At 49.4% G+C, this 18280-nt stretch overlaps 1 protein-coding gene across 2 annotated transcripts in view; it reads left to right on the top strand.

Moving 5' to 3' along the window:
• The window catches only part of ACVR2A (activin A receptor type 2A), a 294834-nt gene that overhangs the window by 176639 nt on the left and 99915 nt on the right, over positions 1–18280 (top strand). For both annotated transcript variants that reach the window (XM_086957266.1, XM_086957265.1), the window contains one exon: positions 11692–11835. In XM_086957266.1, coding sequence (XP_086813392.1) covers positions 11692–11835 — 144 coding nt within the window. The remainder of the gene's footprint in view (positions 1–11691; positions 11836–18280) is intronic.

Here is an 18280-nt window from a genome sequence, read left to right as displayed (position 1 = left end):
AGCAACGCTCAACAGCACGCAGCCTTGACCAGCACTGACCTGCACAGCGCCGCTGGGTTCCTGACGTTGTGGTCGCCCCCGCCGCCGTGCAGCACCATCACACGGCCGCAGAGCGGGCGGACCACAACTCCCAGCCTGTCCTGCCACAACACCGCTCACTTCCTGCATACAGCGCCAGGAGACGCACAAAAGGAGACAGCTCCCACTGCGGAGCGGGGGGCATTGTCAATCGGATACCGGCCCCAGGAGGGGTAGCAACGCTCAACAGCACGCAGCCTTGACCAGCACTGACCTGCACAGCACCGCTGGGTTCCTGACGTTGTGGTCGCCGCCGTGCAGCACCATCACACGGCCGCAGAGCGGGGCGGACCACAACTCCCAGCCTGCCCTACCACAACACCGCCCACTTCCTGCATACAGCGCCAGGAGGCGCACAAAAGGAGACAACTCCCACTGCGGAGCGGGGGGCATTGTCAATCTGATACCGGCCCCAGGAGGGGTAGCAACGCTCAACAGCACGCAGCCTTGACCAGCACTGACCTGCACAGCGCCGCTGGGTTCCTGACGTTGTGGTCGCCCCCGCCGCCGTGCAGCACCATCACACGGCCGCAGAGCGGTGCGGACCACAACTCCCAGCCTGCCCTGCCACAACACCGCCCACTTCCTGCATACAGCGCCAGGAGGCGCACAAAAGGAGACCGCTTCCTCCGCATCGCGGACGCGTGCGGGCGGTGCCGGGCGGAGCCCGGGCAGAGGGCGGGCCGTCTGTGGCCGTCAGGGGCCGAAGGAGGCCGGGCTGGGCCACCTCGCTAACATCCAACATCCAAGATGGGTAAGAGAAAGAAACATACTACCATGGATGAGGGGGGGAAAAATGCTAAAATGCCCAGGCATTCTAACTCTATTATGTCATACCTCTCCTCGGCTGTGGGGGCTTTAACGAAGGAGATTGCTAATGTGGAGCAAGAGTTGGCCATTGCATTGATTTCCCCAAGCACCCCATCAACCTCGCTCACAGCCGACGCCATAACCCACCCTTCATGCACCCCAGCTGGCGTTTCCTTGGAACCACTTGCGACCATTGTCAACCCTCCCCCTCACGCCCAACCAGCTATTGACCCACAACCCGTCCCACCTGCCTTATCCCCAAGAGCACAAACCCAGACAGCCACTAAAACTATTACCCGCAAGAGAGGGAAAAAAGCCAATAGCATGCCACTCACTGCAGACAGATCAGCCACTATGGAGGAAAAACTGGAGGAAATATTTGTGGCGAGGATTGAACCATTGCTGGTGGGCATTGCCAAAGATATCGTAGATACCTTAAAAACATGCCTGGAAGGATTATTGAAGAAATGTTCCCTCATTGACAGAATCATCCAATCGTTCCCCCCTAACCACATTCAAACGGGCGATGGTAAGCTCGTTCAGACGGGAGTGAACAGGAATGCAGAGGGGGCCACACCTGTGATTAATCCTATAGGCGGAAACTTACCCAGCGATAACAGGCCTTGTGATCTTTGTACACCTCCTCAGCAAGCAACGACAGGTAACCTTAGCGTGGCTCCTGTCCCACTAGCACCGCCTAATAATAGCCAACTACCCAGGAAAAGGACCTCGCCAAGTACATATAAACTCCATCTCCCACCAGAAGCATCCCCTCTGGTTGCAGTGTTCATTGGGGTTGACCCACTGGGAGAAGGGGAAAGGGAATCAACGTAGGAACTAATTGCTAAAGTTAAGCGATGGAGTGGCGAAAAATGCTGTGGTGGAAACATAGCGGATTCGATCATCCATGCAAGAAGGGTGGGATGGATTGGTAAACAATCCAAAACAACTTATGGCGACTGTGTCGTTGTAAATTTCTGCAGGGCGGATGTGGCTGATAGACTTTTCTGGGATGGCTCAGCAATTTCAATCAGGGATCGCCTTAGACCGGTCCCCTTGGGTTTTTTCTACTAACCACTACCTTTTCATAAACCCAATATAAATTACCAGGCCAGATGGCAGGGTAAAAGGTTAGCAGCGGCACGCAGAAATGCACACAAATCCACCATAAGGCAACCAGTAACTACTCTACCTAATCCACCCACCTTGATACATCATGACACTCAGGCCGCAAATCTGGTAGATGGGATAAGTGTGAGCTTAAGTAATCAGTTCTCTCCTTTGTCTGGCCTGGACGATATGGACTGACTAACGATAGAAGAGTCAACAACGCCTAAGGAGGACGCAAGGGCCTCTATGCCAGCCACAAAGGAAGAAGGGTGTAAAATAATTAGCTGGAACATTGCCGGAATTAGCTCAAAAATGAGTGACAATGAATGGGTTGCATTTGTCTCGGACCACAATGTTATTGCTTTGCAAGAAACGTGGGACATGACATCTCGTTTTTGGTTGGATGGTTTTGTAGGCTTTTCAGTCGCGGCTTGTCCTAGTACTGCAGGCAGAGCGAGGGGAGGTCTCTTGACCCTTTTCTCTCTTGACCTCACTGGATCCCTAAAACAAATTAATTATGACTCTCCAAACTGTTTAATTGTAGAAGGGCAAACCTGCCCGTCAAAAAGTACTCTGTTTATTAATTTTTACAATTCTGTCAACAAGGAGTATGGTGGTGATAACATCTTAAAATTGGATGCCTTTTTAAATGTACTCAGCCAAAATACTCTTACCAGTTATGAATTTGTGTTAATGGGTGACTTTAACATCCACCCTTGTTATTTTGGTTGTACTGCAATTGGAGGTTTGGAGACATGGGAACAGGAGGGCCCGCACTTTGAACATACCAGGGCTGGCGAGGAACTGGAGGACCTCCTGGCCAACTTTAACCTCCTTGAATTTCCAGCAGGGGAGGGGGCCCATAGAACACCGACGTTTAAGGGCTCATCCCCGGGGACTGTTATTGATTATATTTTTGTGACCTCTGCTATCCTTGAATGTATTATTTCTTACCGCACTGTGTTATCCCCCTTTAGTGACCACAACCCTGTCCTTTTGATCATCCGTTGGGGGGACTCTATGGGTCCTAGGCCAAGGCATATCAAACATGGACCTACCCTTCGCCCAATAGCTCAAGGTAGGCGGCTGAAGTAGGGGAATGTGATACCAGATGATTTTTACACCGGCATTGGCCCACAGATTGAAGATCAGATCAGGATCTGCCAAGACCCGACCTCACCCGGCCATGATATCATAGCTGCTTTCCAGTCAATATACCACAGAGTGTCTGACAACCTTATGGCCCCAAGGGGTAGGGGAGAGCTAAAGCCTCATAGGTGGTTTGATTCCGCCTGTACTAGGGCACTTAGAGCTTTAAAATCTGCTCTTAAAGTAAACCCTAGGGACAGGGCTCTGGTCTCAACTTTGAGAAAAGAGTATAGGAAGGCTACTAAGTTTAGAAGGGATAGTATCAAACAGGAGGCGTGGGACCAACTAACCGCCACTAATATTTTGCGGGACAGCAGGCAATTCTGGGCCGTAGTCAACCACCCATATTTCTCGGACTCCCCTAATACAGACATTGACTGTGTAATACCTGATGAGAAGTGGCTGGCCCATTTCAGCACTGTCTATGGCGAAACGGGCGACTCCTCTCATTTACAAAACATTGCAGGTCTGGTGGCCACACCTTTACATTTTAACAGCGGGGAGGTGGAAAAGGCAATCTGCGCCACTACAAAGAACAAAGCCCCTGGCCCAGACGGGGTACCAGCCGATTTTTATATACACTCACCCAAACTCTGGGCTGGTATCCTGGCAAACGTGTTCACAGCCGCAAATAGCTCGTCCCCCCCAAGTACATGGGCCACCTCCACAATAGTTCCTATATTTATAAAGGGCCAAAGGGATGACCCAGGGTGCTATCGGCCTATTTCCCTTCTGGACTCTGCTATTAAAATCTTGGGCAGAGTCCTTTTGGCTAGGTTAAGAGATAGTCTGGAGGGGAGTGGGGGCTTGGCCGACATACAGTACGGTTTTAGGGAAAAAAGAGGCACGATAGAACAGTGCTCGAACTTGCATCTTTTGACCGCCAAGTATACGGTGGCCAAGGAGGGGTCCTTGTATTTAGCATTTATGGACCTCTCCTCGGCCTTCAACTTGGTCAATAGATCCAAGTTATGGGAAATTTTAATGAAGATGGGGATCGACGAAGATTTGGTGGCGTTCATAGCATCCTTACACCGGGACCTATTTGCCGCTGTAAGGGTAACTAAAGATGGCAGATGCACCTCACGGTTCAGTTCGATGCGGGGAGTTAGGCAAGGCTGCATATTAGCTCCTCTGTTATTTACCATCTATATAAATGACCTAGGCAAGCACTTACTTGGTGCAGCAAGTGACGTACCGCGTGTAGGAGAAGTTAAGATCCCTGCTCTCCTATACGCGGACGATGCTGTACTCATTGCACGCACAGGGGTATGCCTCCAAAAACTGCTAGATGCATTTGGGACTTTTATGGACCGGCTTGACCTGAGGGTCAATGCCTCTAAATCTCACACCATGGTCGTCGGTCCACAGGGGAAAAAGGCTAAGATGAAGACGAAAACATTCTTTTGTAAAGGAGAGGTAGTCTCGGGAGTCCCTGTGTTCCCCTACCTGGGAGTTCTTTTTGATAGCAGGGGTACCTGGGGACCCCAGATACGTGCCAAAAGCCTAGCGGTCACAAGGACACCTATGGCCATCCTAGGCTTTGCCAAAAGGTTGGGTCATAGACCAATGAAGGCCATCATCAAGGTGTACAATAGCAAATCCCTCCCTGTGGCTCTATATGGCGCATCTCTATGGGGCTATGTGCGCCTGGATAAAATCCAGGTAGCAGAGAATAGATTCTTACGATCCGTTTTGTCCCTTCCCCAATCCTCTCTGGTTTTTTCTATACATACGGAACTTGGTTTGGATTACGTTCAGGACAAACTGAGATTGGCACCGCTAACATTCTGGCTTAAGACTTGGCTAAACCCCGAACTAACGTTAAATCACATGATCATGAGGGACGTGATGAGCCTGGAGAATAGCTGTACGATCCCATGGCTGGCGTACCTGAAAAAATCTTTTAACGACCTGGGACGCCCAGACTTATTCACTGCCCCCTCTGGTATTACAAAGCAGGATGTGATCATCACAAAAAAACAGTTCATGTCTAGGGTATGCCTGTTGCGAGAAGAATCAGAATTATCAAAGCCTTTTGTTCGAATGCATTATTTGTCACTTCAGTCACTTGCAATTGAGCCTTATTTATGTTTCGTCACAAACCCCTTTCATAGATTTTTAACAAAATTTAGATTTAACCTTATTCATTTTTATTTGGGCAATTTTAATACTTGGATGAAACCTGAGTTAGCACCCCCTTGCACTTGTGACAATTTTTCAGTTCAGGACACCATGCACTTTGTTATGTTTTGTGATTTCTTCTCTGCACAAAGAAAAAAATACTTGCTACCTGTCTTAAGAGAAGTTGGCTTCTCCCAGGTGAGACCAGCCATGCTATATTTAAAATCCCTAGGAAATATATGTATTACTTTCGCCATGGCCAATTTCCTAGTGGCAGCGTCCAGATCTAGAAGATGTATGAACTTGCCAAACCAGTGTGCATAATTTGTTTTTAAACATTTTTAATGAATTCATCATGCCAAATTAACTTGTTCACAAAGAAACTGTTTAATCCTTTTTTAATTGTAAATAATCTAGTTTTTATGTACTTTGTATGATTTTAATCAAATCGAATAAAGTTAATTTGACTGACTGACTGTGTGAGTGGCGTTGCGTGGATGAGTGGCGTTGCGTGGATGAGTGGCGTTGCGTGGATGAGTGGCGTTGCGTGGATGAGTGGCGTTGCGTGGATGAGTGGCGTTGCGTGGATGAGTGGCGTTGCGTGGATGAGTGGCGTTGCGTGGATGAGTGGCGTTGCGTGGATGAGTGGCGTTGCGTGGATGAGTGGCGTTGCGTGGGTGAGTGGCGTTGCGTGGGTGAGTGGCGTTGCGTGGGTGAGTGGCGTTGCGTGGGTGAGTGGCGTTGCGTGGGTGAGTGGCGTTGCGTGGGTGAATGGCGTTGCGTGGGTGAGTGTGGCGTTGCGTGGGTGAGTGTGGCGTTGCGTGGGTGAGTGTGGCGTTGCGTGGGTGAGTGTGGCGTTGCGTGGGTGAGTGTGGCGTTGCGTGGGTGAGTGTGGCGTTGCGTGGGTGAGTGTGGCGTTGCGTGGGTGAGTGTGGCGTTGCGTGTCTGAAAGTGGTGCTGTGTGGGTGAGTGGCGTTGCGTGGGTGAGTGGCGTTGCGTGGGTGAGTGTGGCGTTGCGTGTCTGAAAGTGGTGCTGTGTGGGTGAGTGTGGTGTTGCGTGGGTGAGTGTGGTGTTGCGTGGGTGAGTGGCGTTGCGTGGGTGAGTGGCGTTGCGTGGGTGAGTGGCGTTGCGTGAGTGGCGTTGCGTGGGTGAGTGGTGTTGCGTGGGTGAGTGTGGCGTTGCGTGGGTGAGTGTGGCGTTGCGTGTCTGAAAGTGGTGCTGTGTGGGTGAGTGTGGTGTTGCGTGGGTGAGTGGCGTTGCGTGGGTGAGTGTGGCGTTGCGTGGGTGAGTGGCGTTGCGTGGGTGAGTGGCGTTGCGTGGGTGAGTGGCGTTGCGTGGGTGAGTGGCGTTGCGTGGGTGAGTGGCGTTGCGTGGGTGAGTGGCGTTGCGTGGGTGAGTGTGGTGTTGCGTGGGTGAGTGTGGCGTTGCGTGTCTGAAAGTGGTGCTGTGTGGGTGAGTGGCGTTGCGTGGGTGAGTGGCGTTGCGTGGGTGAGTGTGGCGTTGCGTGTCTGAAAGTGGTGCTGTGTGGGTGAGTGTGGTGTTGCGTGGGTGAGTGGCGTTGCGTGGGTGAGTGGCGTTGCGTGAGTGGCGTTGCGTGAGTGGCGTTGCGTGGGTGAGTGGTGTTGCGTGGGTGAGTGTGGTGTTGCGTGGGTGAGTGTGGCGTTGCGTGTCTGAAAGTGGTGCTGTGTGGGTGAGTGTGGTGTTGCGTGGGTGAGTGGCGTTGCGTGGGTGAGTGGCGTTGCGTGGGTGAGTGGCGTTGCGTGGGTGAGTGGCGTTGCGTGGGTGAGTGTGGTGTTGCGTGGGTGAGTGTGGCGTTGCGTGTCTGAAAGTGGTGCTGTGTGGGTGAGTGGCGTTGCGTGGGTGAGTGGTGTTGCGTGGGTGAGTGTGGCGTTGCGTGTCTGAAAGTGGTGCTGTGTGGGTGAGTGGCGTTGCGTGGGTGAGTGGCGTTGCGTGGGTGAGTGGCGTTGCGTGGGTGAGTGGCGTTGCGTGGGTGAGTGGCGTTGCGTGGGTGAGTGGCGTTGCGTGGGTGAGTGGCGTTGCGTGGGTGAGTGGCGTTGCGTGGGTGAGTGGCGTTGCGTGGGTGAGTGGCGTTGCGTGGGTGAGAGTGGCGTTGCGTGTCTGAAAGTGGTGCTGTGTGGGTGAAAGTGGCACTGCGTGGATGTGAGTGGCTTTGCGTGAGTGAGTGGTGTTGCTTGGGTGAGTGGCGTTGCGTGGGTGAGTGGTTTTGCGTGGGTGAGTGGTTTTGCGTGGGTGAGTGGGGTTGCGTGTGTGGGGGGTTGGGTGTGTGGGTGGGTTGGGGTGATGTTTGTCGGGGGGTTGTGTGTGTTGGGGGGTTGAATTATTATTTACCTTGCAACCGAGCTGCTTCTGTTCACAAGCTTGAAAGCAGCAGTTACATAAATCGAGAGCTGCAGCATGGCCATGGCTCGCCAGTGCATGTTGCAAATGAAACCAAGCATAATGTATTCGGATCGCATTACAAAGAAAGCCACATGTAAAATCCAGACCCTCTCTTGCCACAGTGTATTAAGGCAGCACACAGAGAGGGAAAGGGTAATATTTTAACCTCCTCTGGGCTTATGGTAGAAAAAAAATGGGAATCAAAAGGCGCGTGTCCCATGACATACAAGCCATTTCGTGTGAAAATGCATCAGCTAAAAGGCAGGGCGCTGACAGAAACACGAACTTGCCAACAAACACGAGCCTGCCAACCAAATGTAAATATTCTGCGTCACGGCTGCCGAGAGTAAGAAGGCAGTGCTGGGAGGGGGTCTGCGCACCAACTGAAGTGCTCTGGTTGCACGGCCTGCGGCCGTGTGAAGTGATAAGCCTTTGAAGTATGTCACGGCGCCTGAGGGGAGAGCAGAGCGAAGAGAAGGCGAGACCTAAAAATAAGACGGATTCACAAAGATGAGTGTAAAACATTTAAAACAAGCACATAAAGAGGCAGGCAGAGAAGATAGTGGAGAGGGGCGTGGGGCGGTTAGAGAGATGAACAGAATAGCTGCGTGTGAAGCGTTACAAAGATGAATGTAAAACATTTAAAACAAGCACATAAACAGCATGCTGTGACGGAGGTGTGAGAGGTCTGGCAGGGAACAGATGGCCTGGCTGTGAAGCAGGGGGCGGGGCAGCGCTGGGGAAGCCTGTGGGAGGGTGATTGATGCCTTTGATGTGGGGAGGGAGGAGAGCCTTTTGCGAGCCTTGTGCAGGAGAAATGCTGCCGATGCGCGTGCTTGTTTAATCACGTGATTCACGCGAACTTAAAGAAAACCGCGGCTGAAAGCCCGTGGTTTGAGGAGGATTTTGCCGACATTAATTCTCGCTCCGCTCAATGCGCTTGCGTGCATTGATAGGTCGCGAGACCTAAAAAGGAGCTACACGGTTAGCCACAGGAAAACAAGGTTAATGGCAGATAGTTCAAAGACCCATTCTCTTAAGTGACTGTCACCATTAATGCATCACCCACAGAATGGTGTGCAAAGAAGGACTCTGAATCCAATATCAGTGGGCATGGCAAAAGGAAGTGAAACAAACTGATGTCCTAGATCTGAAAAACATCTTTGGCTTTCAAGGCTCTCCATGCACAGATGTCACAGGGAAACAATGCAGGTACAAATACACACCAGCAGTGTTCTGTCTCAACAAATCTGGGTAAAGGGGTCCTACCCTTTCTTGAAAGCGGTACAGGAAATGTTGGCATGGCTAACGTGAAACAGATGGAAATTCTGCCACTCCCAATATCCAGAGAACAAAACTTAGAAGCAGACAGGCTAAGCAGTCAAAAAGGAGATTCAAACGAATAAGAACTACTACTCTAGAATCTTGCAGACCTGATCTTCAAGATATGGGTGACACAGAAATAGATATGCTTACAAGAAAGGAGCATGCAAAAAACCTTGACTTTACATCCATAGATCCACATACACAGTCCAGGGGAATGCAAAGTCGATCATTTAGTGCAGAATGTTTACTTGCATGTGTCTGCCTCTATCACTGATATTCTGATCATGAATTGTGTACTTGCACACATGACAGTTAAATTATTTTCTCTGAAGTGAGCATGTTAATCATAGTACTTTCACCCAATGGCACAAAACAGAATCGTACACATTCTAGGGATCCAAGGGCTGCTAACAGTGTAAAAGGGAAAGATTGGCCATCCAGACCTAGCCAGTTTAAACCATGCAGCTAGCATCCTTAAGATATAAAATGTAGTGACTTGAATATACCTACTGAATGCATGGAGGGTAATTAAGGAGGGAATAAAGTCAACTACTCGTAAGTGCTATGCTGTGAAATGGACCTGTGTTATCTGGCGTGCACAACATTACACCATGCAGCATTAACAAACCCAACCATTGTTGTCTCTGACAGTTATTCCGTTAGTCATAGTTGCATGCACCAGAGGCATTATGAGGAAAAATCTTTTAGCAATCAAAAGATTTTTGCAGGGAAAAAAGAATATATACCTACCTGGGTCTGTTTCACTGCCAGTGTGGAACCTCTCCTAGTTCTGTGTTAACTGGTAATACAAACCTTTGAGTCAGTGGTAAAGCCAGCATGAAGCATCTCCTTTGGAAGAAAGCAGCCTTCCTCAACCGGCATTAACCATTTAAGAACCAGATCTTCAAACTCACAGGGACTGGGTAGTGAAGGGAACAAATTGACACACTGCCTAAAAGGGTGTTTGCTTTTCATGTAAACCAACTCTTGTTCTTACAACAAAGAAAAACAGGAGCAAGAGACTTTGACTCCCTATATGTAAGAACAGCATCTCTGTACTGCATTACAAGAGATTAAACCAATAAGGAAAACAGGTCAGTCCTGCTTTCTACACTTAATACATGGAAAGGGATTTCCTATGTTGAAAGGCCCCATACCAAGATGGATAATGCAGACTATACAGCTGTCCTGCTCCCTAGTGTAGAGAAAAATAGAAGGAAGGCCAAGGGTGCAATCTATAAAGAAAAGAAGGTGCTATAATTGCTTATATTGCTGATTCCTCTTTGCGCAACATGTGTGGCAGAAACACCGTCATCAGTACACACTTTTAACAAAAACGACTGTGAGGATGTACATTTGAGGAGGGAGGCCACAACGCTTACTTGAAACTACCTGCACTTCTTAAGGTACTTACTTGTGATAGTAGTTTTGGAGCTCCTCTAAATTTACATGCAACCAGCCCAGCACTGGTGAGCAAAATAATAAAATAATTAGACTAATAAATATGAATGAGACCGAAGCTAATATTATAGGGCCAGAAAAAATCTGAAAATTGCATTGGGTCATTGTGGCTTCACTCTTGACTTTAGTGAATCGTCCTGATGAATCCTAATGTCGGCACCCAATAGAAAGTCTGTAGGGCTACAAAAGCTGCTTATGTACACAGCCACTAAATAGCAGAACAGTGCTCAAAATGTGAATCTAGAGCAACTTCAACACTGGTGGTTCAGGTGAGAAACTTGTTTCTTCCTCATGCATGGATAGAGCCAAATGATTTAGGTTGCCCGATGTGCTGTAGTGTATTACATATTTGTTTGTCTTCAAAATTGTGAAGGATTAACCTTTTGGGATCCTTTTTTACTGATAACCTTTGTTTTTAAAATATAGCTTAGGTTTGTACTGTTGAAGAATTGAAAAAAAACGCCAAAAAAAGGACTAAAAGTTGCACAATATAAATTATTTTGGGTACAGGCTTGTTTTTTTTTCACACCTAGGGGGTTATTGAAAATCACTTTATACACCAGTAAGTGGTTTGTCTTGCAATAAGTCACACCTGTGTATTTCATTGCTTAATAGATGTGTGAACACCAACAGTAAATATACTTTTCTCTGTTGGTGTCAATTTGTTAATTGATATTAGTTTAACTTTTGGGACAGAGGGTGACCGAGTTGGATAAAGCAGTGGGTTTTAGGAAAATGGCTTGTTTGATCAATGTATGTAGTACTTGCAACAAAGATGATATTTTTAAAATGTATAGGGGGGACACGTATGTACCCTGAAGCTTTTTGGTACCATCGAACAACCCAATTGGGGGTGATAAAATTGAATATCATTCTAAAAGGACATCTGGTTTAAATGTTGGGTCCTAAGAGTTCTAGAAAAGATAAATAATGGAAGAAGTGCATGTATTTCTGGAGGGAGTTTGCCATTCTTTCACCGTGTATGGATTGTTTCTTGGTACTGATCACAACTTAATTGAGTCGTCCATTTTACCAAGCTTGAAAATGTAGAATTGTGGACTCTGCTTACCAGCATTAAACCTGCAAGCTCAACAGTGATGGGTGCAGCGATCAGCCTCTGATCTATTTAGTCAGATAATGATGATCCCTTTTCTTAAAGTAGACTCAAATAGGAAAGTTTATGTTGAGATTTACTTTAACACTCCTTCAACTTGTTTTGTATATTTATTTAGCATAAAGAATCGTGGCAGAATGAATATGAAGTCTACAGCCTTCCTGGAATGAAGCATGAAAATATCTTGCAGTTTATTGGTGCAGAAAAACGTGGCACCAATTTTGATATCGATTTGTGGCTGATAACGGCTTTTCATGAAAAGGTGAGGTATATTTTGTCAATACAATTTTTGTTTTAATTTATAAGCTTGTAGATTTTCAAATGTAAGGGAGGTGGAAGTACTCTGGTCTCTGAGTGATGAGCTGAGGAAGGTTTGCTGTAGGTTAGTGCTTCACAAACTTGTAAGAACCATGGCCCAACTTGTAGTACTACAAACATTTGTGAGACGCCTAGCTTTAATGGATATGAGGTTTTTTTTTAAATTGTAACTAAAGCATCATGTGGTAGCACACTGTCATTTACAGACATCACTTCTTTCTCTGGCTGCAAAGTGAGACGAGTGTGTAACACCAAGCTCTATTTAAAAACAATGAGCATTGGTTTGTCAGAATACCTAATATTTGGCCACCTGTCTTTGAAGCGTAGCAAATGAGACAAAGATGACTTTAAATTCTGTTTATCTTATTTATTGCTTAAAAGTTGTCTCAAGACAGACAAGTGGGTTGCGACCACAGTTTCGGAAACACTGCTCTAGATTAACCTTCAGTACCACTTTTTTGCCCTCACCCAACCTTTTATTTTTATTGTTTTCTTTTTCTGTCAGAATGTGAGCAGGATGAGGGGTTGTTGATCATAGTGGAAGTTCAGACTTGCCTTCCCTGAAACAGGGCCTATTGTGTCGCCTTCCAATAAAGGTCCACTTAACCCCCAGGTTCGAGGCATGTGGGCTGCTGAATTCATATCTGTGCATAGATCGCCGCCTAGTGTTGGATCCGGATGATTGCACATTGTTGTCCTGGAAGAGTCTTCGAAGTATCACGAGATAGGTGGCTCCTCCCCTGGACTACAGTGCGCATGGGCATCGACTCCATCCCCAGATTGTTTTTTTCCGCCATTGGGTTCGGATGTGTTTCGGTTCCCTCTGTCGGAATCGATAGTTGTTTAACTTCTTTTACTTGAGACCAAAAGGTCCTTAGGACTCGCGTCGGTATTGTCTATCGTTCGGGTTCGTTTGTTCATCGACTCCGAGCCAACTCCGCCCTTCCGCGTGCTTTCGGCGCGGACGGGCCTACACGACGCTCCAAACTACTTCATCATGGAACGAAGTCCATTTAAGAGGTGCCCGGTGTGGGCCTCGAAGTACCCACATATCGATGTGCACCCGGTGTGCAATAAGTGCTTGTTGCCGGACCACGACGAGGCCAAGTGTATGGCCTGCTCCAAGTTCCGGTCGAAGAAGACGCTTAAGCTCCGCCGAGCTGCAAGACTGCAGGCCCAGCGATCGGCACCCCCTCCGACGGACATCTTCGACACGGAGGATGTCGGCGACGACACTATCCAAGATATCACGGAATCTAACCCGGCGTCGGAGGTCGAGGAAGACTACGACGCGGAAGACGAGGATTTCGATGAAGTCGTCGAGGAGTTAGGGGACGACGACGGGGCCATTGCCACCGTAGAGGATAGCTCGGAGGAGGAGCTTCCTCACACTGACTCCGGGGCCAGCCAACATTATAAGGCCCAGGCTGAGGAATCGCCTTCGGGCCTTACCCAAAGTCTTGATTCCCGTCCCACGGCTCCGCCTTCCGGCCCGGCCACGGACATTGATACTTACGGTACAGAAACCGAAAGTGAAACCATCGGTCTCGACGCCAGACGTCTCGAAACCGAAAGCGCAAGTCGCACTGGTCGGATCAAAGGCTTCGGAGGCCTTGGCGCCGAAGAAATCCAAGATGGCCGTCGAGCTCAAGGGACATGCCAAAATGGCCGACCCGAAGACTACGGTGTTGAAGCCAAAGGTGAAAACGGGCGACGCGGCGGCGTCGGTGCCGAAGTTGGTCGCGCTCTTAAACGTCGCATCGATGCCAAGAAGGTCGACCATAAGAAGACCACGAAAAAGCGGCAGGACGACCCCAAGTCTATCGCTGACCCGCTTCCACTCGACAAGGCCAAGGGGGCTGCTGCGTCGCTTCCGAAGACTGCGGCCTCGGTCGCCGGGCCAAAATCTGCTTCAGAAGACTCTCTCGAGTCGGTCCATCCCTCCGCCTCGCTCACTAGAAAGGTCAACGAGTCCCTTCAGCGTATTAGGGAGGGGACCGCGGCAGTCGAGCCGCAGGACACTGTGCTCAAGCCTCTCCAGAAACCAGCGAAAGTGCCAACGCCGATTCTCTTCACGTTACCGCCGAAAACGGCGCCGAAGGCTTTCGCAGCAAAGCCTGGGAAACCCTTTTAAGTTATCCTCGACTCCGAAGGCATTATTGGTGGTTCCAAGCCCGCGCCACCAACCACTGGCAGAAGAGGAGCGTCGAGAAGTAATCATCGACGCCAACACAGGCAAGCTCTCTCTCCTTAAACGGAAGATCACCCCTGAACCAGCTTTGGAGCATTTCCAAATCCCACTTAAAAGAAAGATAAACCCTGCTGGTGCCTCTGCCCCTTTAGAGCCAGCATCACCTCAAGGCCATGAACTTTCACCCACTCATTCTAATGTTGAGGAGGGTGAAGGTGACGACGAGGATGAGTATGCCTACCCAGTCTACTCAGACCCAGAGGATGTGACTGAGCCTTGGTCTGCTGGTGGCGACCCTGGGGACTCGCATTCAGGACAGGAGCCTCAGCTCTTTTCAGCAAAAACTTCTCCAACTGAGGACTTTGCAGCTTTCAATGCTCTTATTGAAAGGGCGGCAGCCAACCATGACGTCGATCTCCATGCTGACCCAGTAGACATCGATTTTCTTTTTGACACCTTTTCAGTCGCTGAAAAAACTGTAAAGACTTTGCCAATGCTAAAAGGGGTGTTGAAACATGCGCCGGAGGTCTTCAAGGAGCCCACCCGAGCAAGAGTCGTCAACCCACGTATTGACAAAAAGTACAAGGCAGCGCCCACTGATCCAACATACATCAAAGGACAGTTGCCTCTGGATTCCTTGGTTGTTTCCAATGCTCGCAAAAGAGCCAACTCACAGACTACGGGTGATGCTCCTCCCCCAGACAAGGAATCTAAAGTATTTGAGGCTTCGGGGAAGCGTGTTGCTGCGCAGGCTGCAAACATATGGCGCATATCAAACACACAGGCGCTGCTTGCGCGTTACGACAGGGCACACTACGACACTCTAGAGACCCTTCTACAACACCTGCCAGAGCAGTATAAGGAAGCAGTTGAGATGCTGATACAGGAGGGGAAGCTTATCACCAATGCTTCAATTAAGTGCGCTCTGGATGTGGCTGACACCGCCTCAAGAGCGATAAACACTAGCGTTCTACTGCATAGGCATGCATGGCTCAGAATATCCGGTTTCAAACCAGACATTCAGACTACCATCCTCAACCAAACTGTCAACCCAGACCACCTGTTTGGCCCAGAAGTCAATACCACCCTCGAAAAGATGAAGGACACCGACACTGCTAAGTCCATGGGTGCCTTGCAGTCACAGCAGTTTCGGGGTGGTTCCTTTCGCCGCTCCAATAATAGAGGCACCTCGAGGGGTCAAGCGTCACAGTCAACACAGTTCTATAAGAGTAACACCCAACCCTCCTATACCAACAAGGGTCGTGGTGGATACCGTGGCAACAACGTCAAGGGCAGAGGACGTGGTAATAACAGCTCCAGGTCCTCCACCGCCAACAAACAGTGACGCCTTGTCACTGCCCCCCGATCACGCAACACCGGTCGGGGGGAGACTCCAGCAGTTCCTGCCCGTGTGGAAGTCCATCACCACGGACAGGTGGGTCAGATTTCTTATCCAATATGGTTATTGTCTGGAGCTCACATCCACTCCACCCAACATACCCCCAAAAAGCCATCCTATGTCCGGCAAGCACTTGCACTTGTTGCAGCAGGAAGTCAACGTCATGCTGCAAAAAGGAGCAATAGAGCTTGTGCCCCTGCAAGAACAAGGTACAGGAGTTTACTCCCTGTATTTTCTGATTCCAAAGAAGGACGGATCCCTCAGGCCCATCCTAGACCTCAGACCTCTAAACTTTTACATTCTGTCGGAACATTTTCATATGCTCACGCTGCAGCGGGGTCTCCCACTGCTTCGGCAAGGGGACTTCCTGGCAACTCTGGACCTCAAGGATGCGTACTTTCACATTCCACTGCATCCTTCACACAGAAAGTACCTCCGGTTCACCATTCAAAACCAGCACTACCAGTTCAAGGTTTTGCCTTTTGGGGTCACCACATCGCCGAGGGTCTTCACAAAGTGCCTAGCGACGGTGGCGGCGCATCTGAGACGTCAAAACATCCACGTCTACCCCTATCTGGACGACTGGCTCATTCAAGCGAAGTCGGCCCAGCAGTGCGCCGACCACGTGTCCCACACCATTCAGCTTCTGCACGATCTGGGTTTCTCACTGAATTATCCAAAATCACATCTCCAGCCCGCCCACATACGGCAGTATCTGGGTGCGACTATAAACACTCTGGCGGCCACTGCGCAGCCGAATTCAGTGAGAGTCAACAGCATTCAGTCGCTGATCCAAAGATTCAGACCTCAACACTCGCTTCCAGCCAGAGTGTTCATGCAGTTGATAGGCATGATGGCCTCCTGCATCTCCATAGTCCCGCACGCGAGACTACATATGCGTCCGCTTCAGGAGTGCTTAGCACGTCAGTGGACTCAGGCTCACGGGCAGTTAAAAGACCTAGTGTTGGTGAGCGGTTGGGCATACAACTCTCTGCATTGGTGGAATCCACGAAACCTTTGCAAGGGCCGACCGTTTTAAGAGCCTGTGCCGCAGATCATCCTGACAACGGACGCTTCTCTCCAGGGTTGGGGAGCGCATGTACTCCAATACACGGTGCAGGGACTATGGACACTACAGCAAAGGAAGATGCACATCAATGTACTGGAACTGATGGCAATCTTCATGGCCTTAAAGGCATTCAAAGTACATCTGTGCAACAAGGTCGTGTTGATCCGGACGGACAACATGACAGCCATGTACTACATTCAAAAACAGGGGGGCACACACTCTCCGCAGCTGTCTCATCTGGCTCAGAGCATGTGGAAGTGGGCCATTCAGAGGAACATTTTCCTCATGGCAGAACATCTCCCAGGCAAGGACAATCAAATGGCACCTGCTCAGCAGGCACAGCCATCAAATGCACGAGTGGGAGATACATCCATCAGTACTCCAACCGTACTTCCAAAGGTGGGGTCATCCAGAGATCGACCTGTTCGCCACAAGGGAGAACGCAAAATGCCAAAGCTTCGCCGCCAGGTTCCCACACCCACAATCACAGGGCAATGCGATGTGGATGAACTGGTCAGGCAGATTTGCGTACGCTTTTCCTCCAGCACCCCTGATACCGCTGGTGGCGCGCAAGCTCAGGCAGCACTCGATGACTCTCATCCTAGTTGCTCCAACGTGGGCTCGCCAACCATGGTAAACCACGTTTCTGGAACTCTCCGTGGTACCGCATCAAAGGCTTCGTCTCACACCCAGCCTTCTGACGCAGTGCCATGGCGACATTCAGCACCCAGATCCGCAACAGCTCAACCTGGCGATCTGGCTCCTGAAGTCCTAGAATTTGTCTACCTCAACCTTCCTCTCAATTGCATGGACATCATTCGGGAGGCTAGGAAGCCCACTACTAGAGCCTGTTATGCGGCGAAATGGAAGCGGTTTGTCATCTATTGCGCAACCCACAACATTGATCCACTAGATGCTTCTATTCAGAACATCATCTGTTACCTGTTCCATCTGTACAAGTGTAATCTGGCATATACTTCCATTCGCATTCACCTGTCTGCGATGGCCGCATACCTCCAAAATAGACAGCACCTTTCACTTTTCAAGGTGCCTGCCATCAAAGCATTTCTGGAAGGCCTCAAAAGAGTCATTCCGCCACGGACTCCACCAGCTCCTGAATGGAACCTTAATGTGGTTCTCACAAGACTGATGGGTCCTCCCTTTGAGCCACTACATTCCTGCGAGGTTCTATTCTTGACATGGAAAGTGGCTTTCCTTGTAGCAATTACATCGCTACGGAGGGTTAGTGAACTGCAAGCCCTCACAATCCAAGAGCCTTTCTTCCAAGTTCATGCTAATAGGGTAGTGCTCCGCACAAACCCTAAATTTTTACCCAAGGTTGTGTCTCAGTTTCACATCAACCAAACCATTGAGTTGCCGGTTTTCTTTCAGAATCCAGAGTCACTGGCGGAGCGGATGCTCCACACCCTTGACGTTAAACGTGCCCTAATGTATTACATTGATAGGACCAAGGATTTTAGGAAAACTAAACAGCTTTTTGTTGCCGTTGCACCACATCAGAAAGGTAACCCTATTTCCAAGGCTGGTATTGCTAGGTGGATCGTGAAATGTATTCAAATCTGCTATGCAAAGGCAAAGCGCACTCTTAGCATTCCACCAAGAGCCCACTCCACCAGAAAGTTGGGGGCCTCTATGGCTTTCCTTGGAAACATTCCCTTAGAGGACATATGTAGAGCAGCCACATGGTCTACCACACATACATTTACTAA

The sequence above is a fragment of the Lissotriton vulgaris genome, chromosome 2_1, assembly GCF_964263255.1.
Source record: "Lissotriton vulgaris chromosome 2_1, aLisVul1.2, whole genome shotgun sequence".
Classification (NCBI taxonomy): domain Eukaryota; kingdom Metazoa; phylum Chordata; class Amphibia; order Caudata; family Salamandridae; genus Lissotriton; species Lissotriton vulgaris.
This window is presented reverse-complemented; position numbering and strand designations above follow the sequence as displayed.